This window comes from Lissotriton vulgaris, chromosome 1_1, assembly GCF_964263255.1.
Source record: "Lissotriton vulgaris chromosome 1_1, aLisVul1.2, whole genome shotgun sequence".
Classification (NCBI taxonomy): Eukaryota; Metazoa; Chordata; class Amphibia; order Caudata; family Salamandridae; genus Lissotriton; species Lissotriton vulgaris.
Window position 1 is genome coordinate 1,753,966,681 of NC_141685.1, and position 24,015 is coordinate 1,753,990,695.

The window sequence follows — 24,015 nt, forward strand, 5'->3', positions numbered from 1 at the left end:
TGACCCACCTGTCTGTGGTGATGGACTTCTAGACCGGCAGGAACTGTTGAAGTCTCCCCCCGACAGGTGTTGTATGGTCGGGGGGCAGTGACAAGGCGTCACTGTTTGTTAGTGGCGGAGGACCTGGAGCTGTTGTTTCCACGACCTCTGCCCTTGGCGCTGTTTCCACGATAGCCACCTCTACTTTGTTTGGTGTATGTGTTTTGCGCGCCACCTTTATTGTACTATGTTTGCTGGAACAGCTGGCCTCTGGATACACCTCTAATGCTTGAGCAACGAAAAGAACCACCTCTGAACTGCTGAGACTGTAGAGCCCCCATAGACTTTGCAGTCTCAGTGTCTTTTTTGATTTTCTCCAAGGTGGTGTCCACCTCTGGGCCAAAAAGATGATCAGGGTTTACTGGCTGATTCAGAATTGTGGTCTGTATCTCTGGCTTGAACCCGGAGATTCTGAGCCAGGCATGGCGTCTCAACATGACACTAGTGTTAACGGCTCTGGCCGCAGTGTCTGCTGCGTCTAGTGCACATTTTATAGAAGCATTTGATATGAGCTTCCCTTCCTGTATGAGCATCTCAGCTGCCTCCTTATATTCATCTGGCAGGTGCTGTAATAGGGTCTCCAGTGTGTCGTAATGGGCCCCGTCATACCTGGCTAAGAGTGCCTGAGTGTTTGAAATGCGCCAGATATTGGCCGCTTGAGCTGCCACCCTTTTCCCCGATGCCTCTAGCACCTTAGATTCTATCTGGGGGAGGAGCATCACCCGTTGTTTGTGAACTAGCCCTCTTCCGGGCGTTAGAAACAACAAGAGAGTCCAACGGCAACTGTCCCTTAATGTAGGTAGGGTCCCCAGGCGCCGGTTTGTACTTCTTTTCAATCCTGGGGTTTATCACCCTGGCTCTTGTAGGCTCCTTAAATATTTCCCCAGCATGTTTCAAGACACCCTTCAACATAGGGAGAGTCTTGACAGTCCTCTCTGAGGTGGAAAAGGTGTCGAACAGAAAGTCAACTTCAATAGCGTCAGCATGGAGCTGGACGTCATGATTCTTGACTGCCCTTTCAATTAGTGCATTAAACACCGCTGAATCCTCAGTAGGCAATTTTTTTTACAGTATACACATGTGTGTGGAGCAGTGTGTGGATCTCCAGGGTCAGCAGCATCTGCCCAAGGTTCAGTAGTATCATCTGGATCAGTGTCGACAGGATAGCTGTATTCGTCATTATCACCTTCCCCAGTTTCCACATCTGAATAAGTGGGCGAGACATCATGGCCACGTGGAGATACAGGTTCTACAAGAACAGGGTTTGTAGTAGAATCCTTCTTCTTTTTTAGTGGGATATTATAGGACTCCATTGGCTGTTCCAGGGCGATCTTTCGTTTATAAATAGAAAGTCTGCCCGTCTCGGCATCGATAAACTGTTCCTGTGCTCTTCAAGCGAGGGCTGTCGAGGCTTGGGTCGCAGTTGTTGGCTTCGGCACCGTAGACCCCTTCTTGGGCACGCCGACGGCCATTTTAGGACCGAAAGCCTTCTGCACCACTTTCGGTGGCAGCGTGAGGTGGATGGGCGCCAACGTCTTTTGAGGCTTATCGGCAGGCTTCGAAGGTGGAGGATCCTTAGGTCCGACCCCTGAAGCCTTGTCCTTGATGCGCTTCAGGGATTCTGCCACCTGCTTCGAGAAGGAGTCGGACGGCTGCGTCGAGTCGACGTAATCCTTCGATGCACCACCAGGCGTGGACTTGGGGGTTGTAGCGCTTTTGGCCTTGTCAGGGCGACGCGGAGGCTCGAGAACCTTCTGATCACCGAGTCCTTTGTCGTGTCGACTGTCTTCGGCGCCGATTTTTTCGGGTCGACATCCTTGACCTTTGCCTTCGGCGTGCAAGACTTTGGCTCGACTCCCGTTAGCGGCCTCTTCGGGTCGATAACGCTCTTCTGCTTCGTCGATGCCGATAGTTCCGAGGACTTCGAGCCGACCAAAGCAATACGCACCTTCGGTTTTGATTTAGCCTCGAGTGCTTTTGGTTGCGTAGACACCGGAGCTTTCACTTTTGGTTTCGATTTCGCAACTTGCGGCTCCTTAGACATGTCCAACGCCGAGCCCGAAGGCGGGGCCGTAGAACTTATTGGAAGATCTTGGGTAAGGCCTTGTGGCGATCCCTCGACCTGAGCCTTATGAAGCGTTTTGGCCCCAGTATCAGTTTGTGGGCCTAGCTCCTCGCTTGAGCTATCTTCCATGGCCCCAAAGGCCCCATCGTCGTCTCCTACCTCGTCAACGACATCGTCCGCATCGAGCATCTCAGCATCAGCGTCGTAGCTGGAGTCGACCTCCGATGCGGGATCCGACAGGTGTTCTCGAACCTCCCGCTCTGCTCCTTCGTCATCCCCGGCATCGAAGATGTCCACCGATTCAGGTGCCGTCTGCTGGGCTTCCTTGCGCACAGCGCGCCGATGCAGAAGTGTCTTCTTGGATCGAAAACGGGAACAAGCCATACAGCTGGCTTCATCATGATCCGGCGACAGGCACTTGTTCCACACCGGGTGGACGTCGATGTGGGGATATTTCGAGTTGCACACGGGACATCTCTTGAACGGGCTCCGTTCCATGATGGTTCGTCGATAAGGCCTCTGGCGTTGACCGGGCCTTCAGCGTCGAAAAGCACGCGGCTCTTCTGAATATCCGGCTCGGGAACTGAGCTGGAACAGAACTGGGCACCAATCGCAAGACAATACCGACGAAAAAACGAAAGGCCTTTTGGCCTAAAGAAACTTTTAGATCGATTCTGACTTGAGTAAACCAATATGCATCCGAACCCAATGGCGGAAAAAAACAATCTGAGGATGGAGTCGATGCCCATGCGCACTGTAGTCCAGGGGAGGAGCCACCTATCTCGTGATACTTCGAAGACTCTTCCAGGACAACAATGTGCAATCATCCGGACCCAACACTAGGCGGCGATCTATGCACAGATATGAATTCAGCAGCCCACATGCCTCGAACAGGAGCGCTAGATGACAAGGACCGGTGGGTTGCAAAGATAGCGTCACGCACACTGGCCATACCCTCTAATCGCCAGCCCATTACATTTTTCGATTTTCACCATATAAATTAAAGCCAAGATGTGCTCTGGAAGAAGGGGCGAGCAAGCTCACCTAGTTGTGGTGATACGATGGGATGCTTCTACCATGTTATTTGGTCTTGCTTGGTTATAAAAGTCTACTGGATCTCAGTGCACGCACATATTACACATGCATTGCAAGTAGTGGCGGAGCTGGACCATAAAGGAATACTGATAGGCATAATGGACAGTTGGCTAAATAAGGTATTGGATATCTGGAAGCTAAACAAGACATTGCTCAGCACTGGTAGTCACCAAATCTGCCCGTGTTGGCTACTTGGTTTTGGGGCTGCATTGGTGTGAGAAAAATGATATATGTACGTACATATATATGGAGCGAGATATATGTGTTTTTTACATATATATATTTATATTGTTTCTGGGGTCCTGCAAATGGGCGGGAATAATCAGTGCTTATGACTTTGATGAGGATCCCCTGGAAGAGAACCATGTCTGCCCTATGCACGCTTGTAACATTGTACTGTTGGTTTATGACTGTTTTAAAATCAAATAAAAAAGAAGTATAAAAAAAGACAGTTCTTATTTGGTTGTAGAAGGCCTTGAGGGCCTCTTGCTCTGGATAGAGCATCCCATGAAAATTGCATTGTGCATATTGCTGGGGTTGGTTGGTCTGTTGCTGCAGTTGATATTGGTAGGTTTGGCATGTCAGAGAGCGGTCATGGAGTTGGTGGAGAGCTACGTGTGATATTCCTGCAAGAGGTGATATTGTTGCGGACCAGCCATAAACTTTGCAGTCTCTGCTCATCTAATTTAGAACCAAACAAATATTTCAACACAATATGTCCAAAAACTTCTGCTGTGACATTAACTCCTTTTATGAAAGAGAGGTAGTCTTTGTTTTATTCACTGGATTTTCAAAAGTATATTAAAAAATTTTGACATCATTTATCTTCACATTATTTTGAAAAAAACGTGTCATTTTTTATGTTTATCTTATGACTCCCAACACCTCTACGGAAAAAGATTCCCTTTGTAAAGGGAAATTAAATGAATAGGCTTATATTCTAAGAAATTACCTGAAAATATAAATAGAATAAATCAAACAAAGAAAACTTCGATTTTAACATATAAAGAAACAAAATTCCAAACAAATAATTCAAGTACTTCAAACAGATTTAGAATTGTCCCTATACAAAATACTAACTAACCTGAGACTTTCCAGGTTACGCACCTGCTATCCAAGACCCCTAGAATAAAGTATTGTTCAGTGGCGAATTATACCTTTGCTACACTTCAGAAATTTGTATTATTAGAAAAAAGTATCCAAAAGTAAAAAACAAAAAAAAAAAAAAAAAAATCACATTTGTAACCATACGAGATGCAAGCGAAAAAAAGGTGCATACTAAACAGATATTCACCATCAAAAGGCAAAGGTAGCAGATGTTATTGTACCTCCAAAACAAAATCTTGAAACGCGCCGCAAGGCATGTCGTCTAATGACCACCTCAGATTTATTTAAAGCACCTTGCTAGTATGTGAGATGGTTTTGACGTCCCAGACATTGTCTCAGGCCTTTTTTGCCCTGGGAGAATTCCACCTTCTCCCATTGGTCAATGCCATGCATCTTACAAGCTATTGCGAATTAGCAAAGTGCCATTGTCTTGAGGCCTCTGCAGCAACCCTTTACCGAGCTGTATCTAGTGTTACGTTTGCCTTCCCAGGCAGTAGACCACCGCTTTTGTCCTACACAAGAGCTTGTTTCCTTACTGTATGGAGAATTAGACTAGGAAGCCTGTTGGCCAATGACTTCTAACATAACATAAGTTCTGTGTGACTAGCTTAAACTTACTCTTCATCCAAGGGGATGCCACTCAGGTCTTTATTGAATAAGCTAAGCACAGTTTTGAGCATGAGTAGAGATTGGTAATTTTCTCAGTGCTCTAGACAAGGTTTCGATCAGACAAATGTCTTTTTGTATTTGAATTGGTACCCCATGCTGGTGTGCGACCCTCTGATTAATGGCATGTTATGTTGATGTTTCATCTAGAGGGAATGCTTTGAGTGGATTAATATCAAGCTTGCCATACTTGACCGTTGAGGGAGTGAAGAGTAGGTCATTTTCTATATTCTCATTGTCCCACCCTCATTCTGTGTCTGAAGGTTTCTTCTTCTGAGGTATTCTCAAGCAAATGATTGTAAAGTGAAACAGGTCTACATGCACAGTAGCACTACTTGATGTCTACTTCACTCACGATTCTGCCACCTTCACATACATCCCACCCCTATACCATAACCTCCCACTCCTCTAACCAAACCAGAATTTCACAGGAACATTTGCCCCACACCCCAACTATTAAGAGAGAAGGCTGAAAATAAATTGTATGCAGGTTTATATAGCATGAACACAACTGCAAAGCAACGGAGTACTCTATAGACATGTAGAGTGATAATCAGAAACTGGAAGCTAAGTCATGCTTTATAATAGGCACATTCTCTTGGCAAGGTTTTTAAATGATTGAAAAGGAAAGTTCCTATTATTTTGGGTTTCTCCAGAAAAGACTTTGTGTGAAGAGGTATTAGAGTTTTGAATGATGAAACATGTACTCTTCTTCAGCAACGAGTTTAGGCCTTAATGTTAAGTGAAAATATGGCAAGACACGGACTCTGAATGCTTGAAACTGCTTTTTTCTGAATGCTGAATAAACAGTAGTGACCACTAAGGAATTAAGTCTTAGTGGACCAAGACTTACTTCATTATGGTATAAGCTTCTGGGCTTGCAGTATGAGACTCGTGGCATCTTATCCTGACAACTTACTGAACATGGGTTATCCAGGTAAACACTTCAGTTATAATACCAGATTCAGGTAGTGGCGTTTTTTCGATGATTAGTTCCAAACAGATGTAAAAAACAATTATGTGTCAGAAATGTTGGACTATGCCTCGCTGCTTCTAACCCTTTGCTTAGAAGACTAATTCCTAAAAATCAGGACAGACAAATGAACAGCTGTTCCATTAGGATAGTTCCCCAGTTTACTGTCAAGTTGGTTGATAACAATCCGCGGGATCTAGATGTTTGTGAGCACTATGTGAGCGTTAAACAAAAAGTATCAAAGTAAAAGCAAACACCACAGCATCTATCAAAGCCCATTTATTCAAATATCTTTTTCAGAAAAATTCAATATCACATGCACTCAAACAAATTTACCAAAGAAATTGCAGCACTGTTCACAACAATGTGACAAAGTAACCAGCAGGAAGACGCACAATAAATAGAAAACGGTTAATTCCAAACATTACACGAGGTTTATTAAAAATACTTACAGGTGGAGAAAGCTCTAGCAGATCTTGGATCCTGTTCAAAATATCTTCAATGAAAGCATTCATTTGTCTGCTAAAAAATATTTTAAACATCGGGAAGATTAACTTATTGGCAATAACAGAGATAAAGACAAAGAGGAAATCTTGGATACGTCTTTGATGTCCTTGAATACCTCTAAAATAACTTCTGCCCAACAAGGATCCACACCACACTTGTCACAATATTCCCGTTAGAATCTTGCCTTAGTAATAACAGACTTGGAACTTGCTACCGGAGAAGGCAAGGGAAATTACACTTCTGTGCAGTCTGATATTACTGACTAAAATGTATTAGCCCCAATTTATAACAAATCCAGTTTACCTTAATAGCAAATATTGTCAAATATGGAATAAAATGGGTTAATTACACAAATACACCACTCCCAGCAGTCATATTCTTATAGAATAATTTTAAGCTTCTGTCTTTAGTTTAGACCAACACCACTCCCAACCTCCTTAGACCATCAAAATAATTATGCTTTTGGCCCATCTCGCTGCTACTAGATGATGCACCACAACATTAGTTCGCCCTTTTAAAGACAAACAGTTGAGCATGTAAAAGAAGTAAGGGTGAAATATATTCATGCCATCAGAGGCAAAGTCACCCAGCAAGTTGGTTTGTTGTGCTATATATTGTTTGCTGTATGTGTCAGTTATACATGTGTCTTACTGCACTTCTGTAAACTGTTGTGTATACTTGAATTTGTTATTCCCCATATGACTAATAAAGCTTCTGCTCTTGTTAATTATATCTGTGAAATCAATATTGAATTTAATTTCAAACACTTAACATTCATTGAAATACAGCTAAAACTTTGATCTTTGAAGCATTTGGTCCAGTAAAATCACAGTAAGGTCCTCATGTAGATACACAAGTGAAAACACGCATTTCCTTGGTTTCCTGTACCTCAACCAGAGCTGCAATTTGGCAGGACGATGACAAGTGCACACTAAATAAACCATCCAAAAACCTACATGTCTACCAACTCCCTAGTTTCGGTGTCCAGCAGCATTAATGCACAAATACAGATGCATGAGCACAGACCTAAAAACGACTCCTATTCTTATTGTAAATCATTATCAGTCTTACAAGACCCCTTACCTTTGCCAGAAATTTTAAATGGAAATGACATTATCTCAATAGGCGATTTCTAACTAACTACATGAAAAGATGTCACAATCTTACATTTCTACTGTGCCGGACAAATCAAATCATGTAAGTTATCAGAGCCAGAAAGGAAACATTATCCATTCTCCCACCACAAAGCGGAAGATATTTCTGGGTTGAGCAGTTGCTCTTTCTAGATTGGACCATAGCAGCACAATCTGCACAAGCTTACTTCAGGTCTTTGCAGTTAGGCATACTAATAAACAATCTAAAATGGGTGATTACATCACAGGAATGGTTAAATTGATTCACTGGCTTCCAATCAAAGCTTAAAAGTTATTGTACGATACAAAGCATAACATAAAAGGATGATATAGATTCTAATTTCAGCACTGCCATCAGTTGGTACCAATGCATGCATTGCCTCTAAATAGACGCCGCAGAACACTTTGTGTGGAATACTAAAGTAAGTCGTTGCAAGTGCTAAAAATCTAAATATGAATTTCTTTCAAATTACCTTCTTCTTGATTGTATGTATGTCTCGCTGCCCATTCCTTCTGGCTCCATTTCATATGACTCTAGCTACATATATTCTGAAGCACCCATATGACATTGTTAGTGCACTACAAAATCACAGTTCAGCTCGTCTACACACTGCACATCCAGCATTCCAGCACACTCTCACTTCAACTGCTTACTCTAGCAGGCAGAGCCTCAATTATTCATAAATTCTGTGATGCCAGGCACTCCTGTCAAAACATATGCTAACAAAGGGGAGAGCAAGGGATCGTGTTCACACAAAGTGAACGGAGAGTACTCCTGTTCCCCTGTGGAAAGACTAAACAAATAAAAAGAGGAGTACCATCATTGGAAGGTCAAAGAAGATTCCTAATGAGGTGGTCAACTGACAAAAGGAAAGAATGTATCCTTTTGTTAAAAAACCCTCACTCACCAGCCTAGTGGTGACATAATTCATCATCGGGGTCCACCCTGGCGGCCTAGCGTCACCAGGGTGTGCTTCAACACCTGAATTACAGTGGAGCAGGTTGCGAGTGTAAGTGCAGAAAAAATTGTGTGTTAAAAATTGTCCTGGTTTTACTTAGTGGGAGAATACATTTTATTTACAAGTAACTGGACAATGTTAAAAAGGTGGGGCGAGATACTGTTGGTGTATTAAGGCCGAGAGTATCCCTTATATGTGTGCTGGTCTACATGTTTCAACCATAGGTGGGATATACCAAGTTTTCATCAGGACCGATATAAACAGGGAACTGGACGGTATGTACCCCCTAAAAGGCACATCCAATCCTCGTTCGCTGTAACCCTATTTAGCAAAAATCGCTAAATGGTGAAAAAGACTCTAGCCTCACCATGCTGGTCCCATTACAATTTTTTAAGTTCTTCAGACCACGACAAGCCATTAGAAATCGAGAGTTGAACATTGTCCATTATCAGGCGGTTAATTGTTTCGACCAACCCATTAACCAGAGGCCTGAATAAGGTAACCCTCTCATGATCAATTCCTAATCTTGAGAGAAACTCTCTCATCCTTTTGGAGACTAATTGAACTCCATTGTCCGACACAAGTGTCTTAGGTATTCCTTCATTCATGAATATTCTCTCCATGAACCCAATTACTTTCCCAGTTTCAATGCAGTCAGTAGATTCAACACCAAACCATTTAGAGTGGTAATCCACAAGAACCATCAAAAATTTGCTTCGCGAACCAAGTTTGGAGATGGGACCAAGAAAGTCAATTGCCACCTTTTCCCACGGGCGCCTGGGAAATTCCACACATGCAAGGGGAGGTTGCCTTACAATCTTTGTTTTGTCACTGCTAGCGCACGCATAACATTCTTTAACCCCTTCCCTGCTGATGACGAGCTCAGCTCGTCATCAGCCACGGGTGGCGTGTGCTGATGACGAGCTGAGCTCGTCATGTAAAACGGAAAACGGAAAACAGCCGCGCAGCGCAAAAATCGCCGCAGCATCGATGCGGTTAACAACTTCCTCTACACCATTGTCCATGCCCGGCCACCAAAATGACTGACAAACACGCCTCTTTGACATGTTCGTTCCTAAATGTCCCTCAAGCGCTATGATTATTATCTTACTCCTGAGACTAATCGGTGGCACCAATTTGTTCCTTCTCCACAACTTTCCTTCACTTACACTCAATTCAGTCTCAATATGGAAGTAACTTCTGAAACAAACATCTTGGCAATGACTCTCTTTCCATCCTCCTGAGACACAAATCACAACTTGTTGCTATATTTTGTCATTCAACATAGCACCATCCCACTCCTCTTTATCAAAGGCTTGTTCTTCATTACATCCGACCATACCTACTCCATCTTCAAAATCTTCCTCAATAACATCTACTGGCATTCTAGACAAATAATCAGCCACCAAATTTTTTAAGCCCCTTAGGTACTCTACTTCAAAATTATACTTCATCACTGATCGTATCCATCGAGAAATTCTGGGAGTCACATTGCCTTCCAGACCTCTGCCTCCTTTAAAGAGATGCACTAGAGGTTAGTGATCTGTACGTTCCTTAAAAGGAAAACCCTAAACAAAATAACGAAAATGCTTAATCCCCCAGGAACATGCCAGAGCCGCCCTTTCCATTACAGAATAGGACACTTCAGCACCTCTGAGCCTTCTGGATGCAAAACCAATTATTCTCTCCACACCGTCATATACTTGGTCAAAACAGCCCCAACTCCCACAGCACTGGCATCAGTAGTAATATACCTTTTGGCATTGACATTGAAGTGTCCAAAAGTGGGTGCATGGATGATACCACTTTTTACACCTTTAAATTCTTTATCACAGATGCCATTACACTCAAACGCAACACCAGCAGGCCGAACTTTCAGTGCAGAGCTGGAGGGCAGGGCTTTAAAAATCACTTTTTCGGTGCGCGCCATGGCTTTTTGGCAGTGGCGGACTGTGAGCGGTGTTTTCGGTCGAGACCGATGCTTTGGGCTTAAGATAAGGGGTATAGATACTCGCTGTCCGATGTTTCTGTGCCGGCTGAAGAGTGGGAGAGTCGTCCTCGGATTGGGACCCGGAATCATTTATGGATATTGATCCCTCCTGTGCCGCTGAAGCTTCTTCATCCTCCTCCTGCTGTAGACCAACGATGTCTAGTCAATCGTCTGCTACCTTGCGCTGCATTTCTTGGTGTTGAGACTTACAGGCCTCACAGCTCTCTTTCTGATGATCGGATGGAACGGTGTGCATTCCATTAGTAGATCATTCTCCGAAGGACTTTGGAGTCAAAAGTACGCCCAGCCAGGCGTGGCCCGTAGGCTGAGGGAGCGAACTGAAGGCCCGCTACGCAGAAGGGTGATCTCTCAAGCAAAATAAACTAACCGATCTAGACAATACCGCCGAGCGTAGATACTAATGAACCAAATGGAGCCCGAAGAAGTCTCTAAGCAGAACAACAGTTTACATCCAATCCTTCGGCGTAAAAAAACTATCTGAAGATGGCATCAATAACCATGAGCAGTATTACCAGAAGGAGGAGTCACACAGCCTTGTGACTCGAAGAAAACTTCTTAGAACAAAAACACCTTGCAATCATCCGAGCCCAACACTAGATGGTGGACTTATGCAATGCATGTGTATCTACAGCACACATGCCTCAAACAAGTCGTTTAACCACACATTATTCATGAAATATTATAAATTCTTTGTGAGCTCAAGACAAGGGTTCAAATGTTGCTGGAATTAGAAATGGGTGATGAGGAAAGCAGCACTGAGAACGTACAAGGACTGCTAGCCAAGCCTTTAAATAGTATAATACAGTGGGTAACAGAAGAGCTTCTCAGATACCAGAAGAGGAGAAGGGCCAGCTAGTGGAAAAATACAGCATCTCCATCTACTCTCCAATAAAATCCTTTCTAACCCTGCCCCACTCACCAACAGAACTCTGTGCATCCTAACTAATAACAAGACGACTACCATGTGAGGCAAATGGGTTAGCCTACAAAAGGCACTACTAAACACACCTAATTTGTGACAACAGTAAGCTTTTAACACGCTGCATTATGAAAAAAAGTAATTAGAATGACAAATGTTTTCGCACTCAAAACATACTTGAGAGACTTTACAAATCTTGAAAAAAGATAGGATGTTCGACTCCGGACTTTCGGGCTTGGATGGCGCAGGCCTCTTTGATCCAAGAATGCCATCTGCAAGTTTAAAAAAAAAACATTTATAATTTTAAAAACATGTTTAAAATGTAACACACATAAAAGCTAAAAACACAGAAATGTTTAATATGAGTGCATTTATGTATATGGTACTCCTATAGCGCAAACCCAGCCAAAAAGGAAGCAGAGCGTTGTACATGATCAAAGACAACCTTAAAATCAACGTGTAATAAGAGGAATAAAAGAGGAAGCTGGGCTGTGCACGGTTAATGTACTGTGATGTAGGGTTCTTTAAAAAGGTGAGTCTTCAACTCTTCCTAAATTGCAGTACGTTGGGGGGGGGGGGGGTGTCCTGGTGGAAACGGGGATGCTGTTTCTGGGTGCATCAATGGAAAAAACCCCTGATGTCTTATTTTTTCTTTTTAACACTTCTTAGTCTGCAGTCTGATGTTGTCCTGACGTGTGGGCGGTTGTGCAGAGAACCATTCGACATGGAGAGCTAGTACACAAGACATGTGGGAGTGCTGGTCACGATGGATTTGTAAATGCTGCTGTTGATATTGAAGATGGGTATGGCCGGAAAGGGTAGCCGTATGGAGTTTCATCAAGATACATTTTAAGCTCCTTAAACCATTTAGGAAAATTATGTCAGGAATGTATAGTTAAGAAAGGCGACAGCACTAGAATACCACCTTTGGAGGGGAGGGTCAGGAAGTTTAAAAGTACAGCACCAACATTTTCTCCCAATTAAATCCCATAAAAAGAAATAATACTCATACTTACAAGAACGTGAGGAATGTGCTGAGGCTCAACAGCAAAAAACTTCTCATATCTTACAACCGTTTCAAAAAACTCAAGTGATACGGATGTGTGCTGGTAAGCACTGACTCCAGAAGTCACCAGCTGCAAATAAGGAAAATACAGGGAAACAAAGTTCTGATTATTAGCTAAAATAACTTGTCAGTGTAGTGTTATCACTGCATTCAAGTTAACAAAATGTATGACCTATCTACTCCATTTGCAGTGATCTAGGATTTCCGCATTCAATTTTGTTAAACACTTGTAAAGAAAACGAAATGTGTGGTTTTATTGCTTATGTGGAAATATTTTTGTGCATTATTCACAACATACAGAATATTGACCTACACTAAAATTCACATATGTACACTGACATGATGATATTGTCATTAAAACAATTTTGATAATACCGGTTAGAAGGCATTTTCCTGATTTGTGCTAAATAGACCTCAGGTAAGCCCCAAGGCTATATTGTTCATTATTTCTGCAGCACGCAGTCAAGCAAGTCATGTTTGTTAATTTCACTTTGACACTGTTCTCAAAGAAGCATGAGCTTAGTATTGCAACTTTCTTCAAGGTCTTTCCGCTTGCACAGGGTATTGCATTCATTCATAATAGTTCATTGCTATTTTTGTAATTAGTTTGTTCTGACACTTCCGGATGTCATTAACTCAGTAGGGGCTGAATCAATATTCAAATAGTGGGAAGGTGCTTAGGTGGTAAGGGAGTTCGAAACTTATTAATTCAATGCTCTGATTTGCTGAAATTATATTTTTTTTATCTCACCATAATAAATTTGGACTTCCCACTCTATTCTATAAGAAGATTTTCTATATAAATCCTAGAATTTGGGAAAGCCAGATCTCCTATGATGACTTTCCCAAGCTACTAGGGATGCTGTCCAACGTCTTACTGATTTTGCTTCTCATTTGGAACTAAGAATAGTTTTGATTTTCCCTATTATTATGAATTGTCTTATTGCTGAAGCCTTCATAGCAATGATTTTATGTATCTGCATTCTAATTATCCTGTATTTATCCTTGAATTTTTGTAATACATTTGTTTGAATTCCTCATTCCACCACAGTACTCCCTTACTGAGTCAGTCCTTTCTTAAATAACTGCATTTTTGTATGCCGATTTGCACTTTATCGTCGGACATATTGCCTCACGAAATAGAGTTTAACACTGTCCCCAATCCACCGTCTCATGACATGCCATTGAGGTGTCTTATGAGTTGTAGGCTTTGATGTTAGAACTACCCTGTGCTCACACTTATATAAAAATGAATTTGCAAACCACCCTCAATAGATTCCGTAGAAAATATAAAATAGCTCAATAATAACATGATTTTTGGGCAAATTATTATCAGCTTTACATGAATAATAATGTGTGGCTATAGGGGGGGCGTGGCCAAGATGGCGGCGAGGTAGGATGTGTTCTCTCCTGCCCGCCGTCCGCCGCAAATAGCACCTATTAGCACCTTTGGGAGACGAAGAGCACTGAATCTGCCGGCAGAGCTCCGCGCTGTCCCGTTCTGCCGACGGGAGCGCCGAAGGTTGGCCTGGGGCACCGAAACCGGCAAGAAGAACCGAGCCGAGCGACAATTCCGCTGGTGCGACAGAGGCATGTCAACAGGGGCGGTCCCTGACGAGGACCTCCGAGGCCCGCTCTCACGACCGCGGCCTCAGCCAGACCTGTCCATCAAGTCGTGAAGGGGACGCCGCTCCCAGCAGTGCACCGGGACTGACAGTGGCCGGCGGCGAGGAGATCCTCCCAGCATCCGAAGAGCCTGGGGAGTGAAGCGAGCTCCGAGGCGCCTTGCGGGGCCTGTGGCGCAGGACGGGAGCGGAAGTGAGGCCTTCGACGGCAGCGGCCCGGCTCCTGACGCACGGCGCCCGGTTGGCCCAGGGCCGCAGTTGATACTCTGCCAGTGCACCCAGCGCAATGCTGAACGGCTGCCCTGGATTGAGTTATGGCGCCGCCTCTCGCGGAACTTGGCCCTACGGCAATGCGGACCGCGGGCCTGCCTGCTAGGGGGGCTGCGGCCGGTTAGAACTGGAATGGCGGACCGCGGGGCCAGGAGGAATCCCCCAGGCCCACCCAACGGAAGCCTCCATAGGGACAGGCCCAACGGGACACTGCAAGCTCAGAGTGGGGCAAGCCTGAGGGCGCTGCAGTGGGAGGTAAGTGGCGACGCTAACCAGCGCATTCCACAGCCGTAGACCTTACGCTCCACAAGTGCAGGCTGCAGGGGCCCAGCCACATAGAGGCCAACAGCTTACGAGCCCCAGAGCGGGTGAGAGACATTTGGGCACCACCCCAGAGAGGCTGCTGATCAGGGTGGGCTGTGTTGGCGGTGACGTAGCGCCACTGGCCACAGCAACAGCACCGGCCTTGAGCACCCCCCCGCGCCGCTCGTGGATACCAGCAGCCGGGACAGAGAAGCATCGCCCTTTAGCACATTCACAGGGGAGAGCGCTGCGGGCCCCTGTCTCTCAGCACAAGCGACTCGCCCACACTCCACAGACACGGGCTGCAGGAGACACAAGGAGTGGCCACTGGCTAGTGACATACAGCTGCCAACCGCCTGTTGCAGTTAATATCACACAGCAGCGCCCGGAGGGGTTTCTGCATGAGCGCGAAGCTGCCCTGACCTGGCGAGAGAGGGCTCTTCTACTCCTGATTGCCCAGCGAGCAGCTCGACTTGCCCTGTGACTGTAACCCACCTCTCAGGTGCACATACCCAGCCTTCAGATCCCACGTCATCACTGCCTGCTGAGGTTTGGTAGCATGTCCAAGACTAGGAACAAGAAGCCGAAGGGCCTCAAGCACATTTTCGGTCGCTCACTCTCCAACCCCAACATTGCGACTGCGGCCCCGGAGGCAGAGGCGGGACGGGGCCTCACAGCCACAGGAGACGAGCCAATCACGAAGGCATTCCTCGAATCTTTATTCCTCACCCTCAGGGAGGATATTCAATCGGTCAAAACAGAGTTTGCTGCTGAGGTTAAGGAGCTACGACGGGATGTCGACGGACTTGGGGAGGGGGTGGCCACCCTGGAAGAGAGACATGAGGCCACGGTCTCAGACCAAACCACGCTGCAACAGGAGGTGATCAGACTCCAGGATCAAAACGTCGATCTTCAGACACAGATGGAAGATCTGGAGAACCGCTTCTGGCGGCATAACATCCGGATCCGAGGAGTCAAGCTTTCAGAGGACACTTGCGACGTCTTTGTGTTCACTCAGGGTCTCTTCCGCTTCATACTGGGAGAGGCACAGAACTCTGACGTTGTCCTGGATAGGGCACACAGAGTGGGGCTACCTTGAGCTCCTAACGCACCGCCAGCGGACATCCTGGTCTGCGTGCAGGACTTTAAGAATCAAAGAGGCCATACTCACTAAAGCACGGACCCTCCAGCCCATCTCCTATCAGGGTCACTCCCCGGTGCTATACCAAGACCTAGCCCTGATCACGCTGCAAAGATGCCGCCAATTCCGTCCAGTCACGGAGCATCTACGAAAACAAGGGGTCTCATATTCCTGGAGACACCCCTTTCACCTCGTTTTTCGGCATAACGGGAAACTCCACCAGATCCGCTCCTTCACGGAGGCCAGCCGTCTACTGGGACTGGCGGAGCCTTCTGAGGATGATTATGGCCACAGCTCTACTTCGAGGCCTGAGCTCTCCCCGTCGGGATGGAAGCGCCAGGGCAGGCGGCGGCGTCTGCGGCGACCACCCAGATCCGAGATTGCCAGAAGCCAACAGGAAGCCCTGTCCGTGGCCACTTTGATCCTGGCCGGGGAGGACTCAACCGCCAAATGAACGCCACTAACTTACAGAACATGCTACTGCCCATTTCTGTACGCGGGGGACGGCGGGAGGTGCGGAAACCCTTTTTGGAACTATGACAATCACCCCCATGTTAACTAACCAATTACCCTGGGGTGACGGACTATTTTTGCTCTTTGGACTCGTTGCCCTGTTCTCCATTGGGGACGGTTTTTGGGGAATTTCTAGTTTTGGACTCTTAGGTTTCCTTTTCCCTTTCCCCATATTTTCATTTTGTTGGGTGGGTCCCCCTTGTCCACAGTTTTCTTTCCTTTACCGGTGCACTCCACCTCCGGGGTCAACAATGCCGCCCTCCCCTCACGCTGCTTTCATGCTCTGCCTGCACGGCGACTACTCAGATTCACACTCCTCCGCCACTTCAATGCCACACGGTCCACTCAAAGTTTTGACCCTGAATGTTCGGGGCCTGAATAACCCCTATCAAAAGACGGGCTGTCCTTAACTACTTAGAACACTCGACAGCCGATATTTGCCTCTTGTAGGAGACCCACTTATTACACAAAGATCAACACAGGATGAAATCCCGAATCTTCCCCACGCAGCTATTCTCCTCGCATTCTACCAAAACCGCAGGGGTAGCTATACATGTTTCCTGCTCCTTCCAGGACAGGGTGCTCCAGAAAGAGGCCGAGATTAAGGGTTGTCTACTTACATACCAATTCCAGGTTGCTGGGGTATCTCTCATAATTGGCTCGGCAGACGCTCCCAATGAGGGTCAGGACAAATTCCTACATGACACACTCACTGAAGCCACAGCGAACCCTGAATGGCGCCTGCTACTGGGGGGGGGACTTGAATCTGGTCTTTGACAACCTCGCTGATCGCTCCTGCCAGTGCACTAGTCAGGTGGGGGCCCTTTCACGGTCAGGCTTGGCGCGACTCAGGGACCTGGGCCTAGTAGACTTATGGTGTCACTTCCACCCGCAGAGCCGGACCTTCACCTATTACTCGGGAGCCCATAAGACCTACGCCAGGCTTGATTACTTCTTGTGCTCCACCCCGCTGATGACATTAGCCACTGACGCGGATATCCTCACTGCGTCTTTATCTGACCACTCCCCAGTTATGGCCTCTTTCCTACTCCCCTGCACACAGATGCCACAACAACACTGGCGACTCCGCGACTCCCTCTTGCATCAGACTACCATAACTGACTGAATCAAAACGGTTATCTCAAACTACCTAACTCTCAATGCTGATCAGGACACCTCATTGGCGACGCAGTGGATGGCGCTCGAAGCTGTCTTCAGGGGAGAATTCATAGCAATCTTCTCTGCCATTAATAAGAAACGTGGCCAGAAATGGGCTGAGCTCACAAAACGAGTTGTGGAGTTGGAACAGATGCACCAGCGCACTGGCGCTGCCAGAGCCTGGCGCCAACTCTGCACGGAACGAAAACAACTCGCAGCGCTGGATTAGGACACAGCTTGATATGCGGCCCTCCGCCTACGACACTCCTACTATACAGGAGGAGACAGGTGTGGCTGTCTCCTAGCTCATAAACTACGGGAAGTGAGACAGCGGCAGGGGGTACAGGCCATTCGGTCACGTGGGGCGACCTCACCTCCGACGACGTGGCTAAAGCAGAATCATTCTGGGACTTTTACGCCTCGCTATACTCTGGAGACTCCCTCAACACACAGTACAGCCTTGACTATCTGGAAGCAGCATAGCTTCCATCTCTGAACCCTGCACAGGCTACCAGCCTAGACGGGGCTATTGGCTGGAAGAGTTCATCGCAGCCATCTCACGCCTCCGGCATGGGAAATCACCTGGCCCAGACGGGTACTCCGCGGCCTTCTATAAAACCTTTTGTAACCAAGTGGCTCCCCTTTTACGCGACCTGTTTAACACATTTGCCCAACCCAGCGCCATTCCGGAGGAAATGTTAGAGGCCTCGATTATAGTCATCCCGAATCCCGGGAAGGACACTACTAACTGTAGTGCGTACAGGCAGATCTCCCTCTTAAACATTGATTTCAAGATATATACAAGTATTATCGCGGCGCGGCTTGCCCCCTGGATGCTCCATCTGGTCGAGCCCGACCAAGCGGGCTTTACCTCCCAGCGTCAAACAAGCGACAACACAAAGCGAGTCTTACACCTCATAGAAACAGCCTCTCGCGTGCGGAAGGAGTGTATGTTGTTGGCAATAGATGCTGAAAAAGCATTCAATAGGGTTCATTGGCCCTACTGAGAGTAGGTCCTGCATGGGTTCGGCTTGGGGGATGCCCTGTGCACCTGTATCCTAAACTGCTACCGCGCACCTCAGACTACGGTGCGAGTTAGCGGCCAGACATCCTCCCACTTTCACATAGGTAGGGGTACCCGGCAGGGGTTCCCTCTTTCCCCCATTCTTTTCCCGCTCTACATGAAGCCCCTCGCACGGAGAGTTAGGAACCACCCTCTCATCACAGGGAACAGGTTTGGGGCAGACGTACATAAGATTAGCCTATACGTGGACAACATCTTGCTTTCCATCACTGACCCTGCCCAGTCTAGGAGGGCCCACTTCGTAGAGTTACATACCTTCGCGTAGGCCTCGGGATTCAAGATTAACACAGACAAATCAGTGGCCCTAAATATCTCCCTGTCTGCGCCAACGCTGGCCTACTTGCAGGAAGAGCACCTTGTCCAATGGTCTACTACCACGGTTCCGTATCTGGGAGTTCTATTGGGCCCAACCATACCAGCTACCATCACAGCTAATTACGACCGGCTTCGTACTTCGAATCGTAGGGAATTAGGCAAATGGAAGCACTACCCAGTCAGTCAGTCAAAACACTATTCGATTAATTAAAATCATAAAAGGCACAAATTTCATACAATAAATTATAAAGTCAAGCAATCATAATATACACCAACAGTATTTAAAATCACATTTCATAAAAAACCCTTCTTGTGGTTGGGTAGGATAGCAGCTGTCAAGATGACAGTCCTCCCCCAGATCCTCTACCTCTTCCAGACTCTCCCCCTGCGCCCCCCGGCAGGCTGGATTCAGCAGACCCAGTCAAAGCTGTCGCACTTTATTTGGCAGGGACGCAAGCCGCAGTTCAAGCAGGCGGTGGCAGTCCTCCCCCGGAGCAGGGAGGGGTTGGAATCCTGGATTTGCAGCTGTACTTTAACGCAGTACAGCTCCGCTACTTAGAAGAATGGCAGCGCCTGGAATCTGAAAAACACTGGTTGTTCCAGGACCAGGCAGTTGCAGGCATGCCCCTGCAGGTTATCCCCTTCCTTCCGAAGAAGCATAGACCACCCAACCTCTACGCATCCTACATCACAGGCACAATATTGGAGGTTTGGGACCAAACCGCTACAGCTCACGACATTTCCCTCCCCCCTAACCCCACTGTTTTAACAATCCTGATTTCACTCTGGGACTGGACCTTAAGGCCTTTGCGGACTGCCGCCTCTCCCCACGCCGGTCCCTGGGAAATCATTTCGACCTAGGGGGTATCATACTGTTCCCACAACTCAGAATAGAATATGGCATCCCAGAGAGGACAGAATGCACTACTTACAACTCAGACACTGGGCACCTCAACCACAAATTAGACATGGAGCTCAGCGCCTCTTAACCCCTTATGAGCAGTGGTTGATTACTCGATCCTCAGACAAAAGGAATATGCTACTTACCAGTATGCATCTGTTCTTGGCATGTAGGGCTGCTGAAGTCATATCTGTGCATAGATCGCCGCCTAGTGTTGGGTCCGGATGATTGACATTGTTGTCCTGGAAGAGTCTTCGAAGTATCACAAGATAGGTAGCTCCTCCCCCGGACTACAGTGCGCATGGGCATCCTCTCCATCCTCAGATTGTTTTTCGCCATTGTGGCAGGGATGGAGTATGATACAGTAAGTGATGTCCATGCTAGAGATTAATTCTGAGTGCTACAGCTGCGACAGGCACCGGGGAGGAGGGAGGGCGATATGAATGTCAAGTAGCATATTCCGTTCGAGGCATGTGGGCTGCTGAATTCATATCTGTGCATATAATGTATAGCAGTCTCCCGCTTAGCGGTGTTTGCCCGTGCCAGCTGCAGCAGTCTGAAAAAGAGTCTTGAGTAAAGCCTGTCCTACAGCTGCTTGCTGTTTGGAGTGTACATCTACGCAGTAGTGTTTGGTAAATGTATTAACGGTAGTCCATGTGGCTGCTCTACATATGTCTTCTAGAGGAATGTTTCCCAGGAAAGCCATGGATGCCCCTAACTTGCGTGTTGAATGCGCTCTTGGGGGAACTGTTAATGTGCGTTTAGCTTTCGGATAGCAAATTTGTATGCAATTAACAATCCATCTGGCTATACCCGATTTGGAAATGGGGTTGCCTTTGTGCTGTGGTGAGAAGGCAACAAACAGTTGCTTAGTTTTCCTGAAAAGTTTTGTGCTGTCTATATAGTACAGGAGAGCTCTTTTAACGTCTAGGGTATGTAGAGCTCTTTCTGCCACTGAATCTGGATTTGGGAAGAACACTGGCAGTTCTATAGTTTGATTGATGTGAAACTGGGATACCACGTTTGGCATAAATTTTGGATTTGGACGTAGCACTACCCTATTTGCGTGTATTTGTATGAATGGCTCCTGAATATCGCCATTGTCTAACCCAGGGTGGTGTGGAGTGCAAAAAAACGATGGATTTGGGCCCAGATCTTTGGACTGGGTTGAATGTGTGACATTGATCCACATTCGGTCCATCACCTGTTTTGTTTGCAAATTCGCCATAAGTGCGCTGGGGATGCTCAGACGTGGGTCCCAGGCACTCCACACCACTGGAGTCAAGCTAGCCGGGCTGATGAGAGGTGTTACCTCGAAACCGGTCCGGTCCTCGGATGCTTGATTCCGTTCTGGGAAGGACATGGCTTTTGTAGTTCGGACTGGACTGTTCCCATGGGGCACAGGGTCAGAGCTGATTTGCATATCGCCATTGTCTAACCCAGGGTGGTGTGGAGTGCAAAAAAACGATGGATTTGGGCCCAGATCTTTAGACTGGGTTGAATGTGTGACATTGATCCACATTCGGTCCATCACCTGTTTTGTTTGCAAATTCGCCATAAGTGCGCTGGGGATGCTCAGACGTGGGTCCCAGGCACTCCACACCACTGGAGTCAAGCTAGCCGGGCTGATGAGGTGTTACCTCGAAACCGGTCCGGTCCTCGGATGCTTGATTCCGTTCTGGGAAGGACATGGCTTTTGTAGTTCGGACTGGACTGTTCCCATGGGGCACAGGGTCAGAGCTGATTTGCATATCGCCATTGTCTAACCCAGGGTGGTGTGGAGTGCAAAAAAACGATGGATTTGGGCCCAGATCTTTGGACTGGGTTGAATGTGTGACATTGGTCCACATTCGGTCCATCACCTGTTTTGTTTGCAAGGTTCCTGAATAGTTAAGGCTTGCATCTCACTAACTCTTCCAAGTGATGTAATTGCCACTAAAAAAGCCACTTTCCACGTTAGGAATTGTATCTCACACAAGTGTAGAGGTTCAAAAGGTGGTCCCATGAGTCTGGTTAGAACCACGTTCAGGTTCCAGACAGGTGAAGGTGGGTGTCTTGGAGGAATCACTCGCTTGAGTCCCTCCATGAAAGCTTTAATAGCAGGTACTCTGAAGAGTGAAAGGTGCTGCCTGTTCTGAAGATAAGCTGCCACCGCAGCTAAATGTATACGTATGGAACTGTAGGCTAGATTGCATCTGTGTAAATGTAACAGGTAACATTTGATGTTTTGAGTCGATGCATCTAGCGGATTTATGTCATTATTGTTACAATAGATGACACATCGTTTCCACTTCGCCGCATAGCATGCTCTAATTGTAGGTCTTCTTGCCTCTTTGATAATATTCATACAATCAGGAGGTAAGTTCAGGTAACCGAACTATATGACTTCAGGAGCCAGATAGCAAGGTTCAACTGTTGCGGATCTGGGTGCTGAATGTCTCCATGGCTCTGCGTTAAAAGACTGGGTGCTAATCGCAGCCTTTGATGAGGCACCACGGAAAGATCTAGGAACGTGGTGTACCATGGTTGCCTCGCCCACGTTGGAGCAACTAGGATGAGTGTCATTGAGTGTTGTCGCAGTTTGCGTGCCACTAGTGGTATGAGCGGGGCGGGGGAAAAAGCGTACGCAAACCTGCCTGACCAGTTCATCCATATCGCATTGCCCTGAGACTGCGGATGTGGAAACCTGGCGGCAAAGCTTTGGCATTTTGCGATTTCCCTTGTGGCGAACAGGTCTATATCTGGGTGACCGCACTGCTGGAAGTACGGTTGAAGCACTGAGGGATGTATCTCCCACTCGTGCATCTGGTGGCTGTGTCTGTGTAACGAGGTGAGGTTACGTACTGGTGAAGAGTGGTGGGCCCCCGGAATTGACCAAGTACACCCTCCTTCCTTGCAGACTGAGACATGGGGGACGGATCTCGACGAACATGATGAGGAGGAACGTGGCTCCTTTAAGTGGGCGTACACGAAGGAGGGGGACCCGCCTTCGGCACACGTCAACGGACACGGATTGGATAAGAATGAGGAAGTGTATTACATGGCGTGTGACATCACCACAGGAGAGGCGGCGAGGAGCGGAGACGAAGAACCAGTGAACGAAGATACCGAGGCGAGGAGCGGAGACGGAGGCGAAGAACCAGTGAACAAAGAAACCGAGGAGAGAAGCGGAGAACCCGAGGAATTCCTGGAAGCAAGCGGAGGAGAGTCCGAGGGAAAGCCAGGAGGCCAACGACCCTGCGAGCCGCCGTGCCACTCTCCCGGGGGAGGAGCGTGGCTTTCCCAGGTACGGCAGCGTATGGCGGCTTGGGTCGAAAGCAAGCTTGTGAAATAGTGTACATAGCCCCTGTTTGTGTCCTGCGTGCTCCCCACCCTCTTGTTTCAATTTTACCCCGCGTTTTTCCCTCACCGTCTATGTACGTTCCCTCCCCACTTCACTGACATAGGAGTGAGCTGCACGTTCACTGGTGACTACTCTTCCCTCACACTTCACCTGGTCCCCTCGGTGCATAAATTCCCCAGCGGACAGCTGAACTAACGGCTCCCTCTCTGTTGGTCTTCTCTTTTCATGGGGCACCGGAGCCAAGGACTTGCATAACCCCAGGACCCTGACCAGACCTCGACGGCAGCGCTGCGCCCAGGATAAGAAACGGAAGAACCCCAATCGCCAAGACGGATCCCAGCCAGTTCGCAAAAGAGAGACTCACGTTTAGAACCAGGAGAACATTGATGTTAAAAACAAACCGAGGAATACCAATAAAACCCTCATTAACCCCACGTACCGCTGTCCCAGTCGTTTCTGCACCACAAACTGCTATCTCTATTGCCCCGGGTCAGCAACCCCAGTCCACAGTCTGCTGAGCAGATCCGCCATCTGGTTGTCCCTGCCTGGGAGGTGTTCCGCCATGAGGAATATGTTTCTTTGAATGGCCCACTTCCACATGCTTTGCGCTAGATGTGACAACTGTGGAGAGTGTGTCCCTCCCTGCTTCTGTATGTAGTACATGGCAGTCATGTTGTCCTTCTGGATCAACACGACTTTGTTGCACAAATGTACCTTGAATGCCTTCATCGCCATAAAGATTGCCATCAGTTCCAGCAGGTTGATGTGCATCTTCTTTTGCTGTGTCGTCCATAGTCCTTGCACTGTGTAATGGAGAACATG

The 24,015-nt window shown here is 47.1% G+C and overlaps 1 protein-coding gene across 1 annotated transcript in view; it reads right to left on the bottom strand.

The window, feature by feature from the left end:
* XPOT (exportin for tRNA) overlaps window positions 1-24,015 on the bottom strand; it is a 566,463-nt gene that overhangs the window by 241,447 nt on the left and 301,001 nt on the right. Inside the window, exons 14-16 of the mRNA XM_086919056.1 lie at window positions 12,491-12,610; window positions 11,652-11,746; window positions 6,398-6,467 (exon numbers count right to left, since the gene is read on the bottom strand). Of these exons, the coding sequence (XP_086775182.1) occupies window positions 6,398-6,467; window positions 11,652-11,746; window positions 12,491-12,610 (285 nt within the window). The remainder of the gene's footprint in view (window positions 1-6,397; window positions 6,468-11,651; window positions 11,747-12,490; window positions 12,611-24,015) is intronic.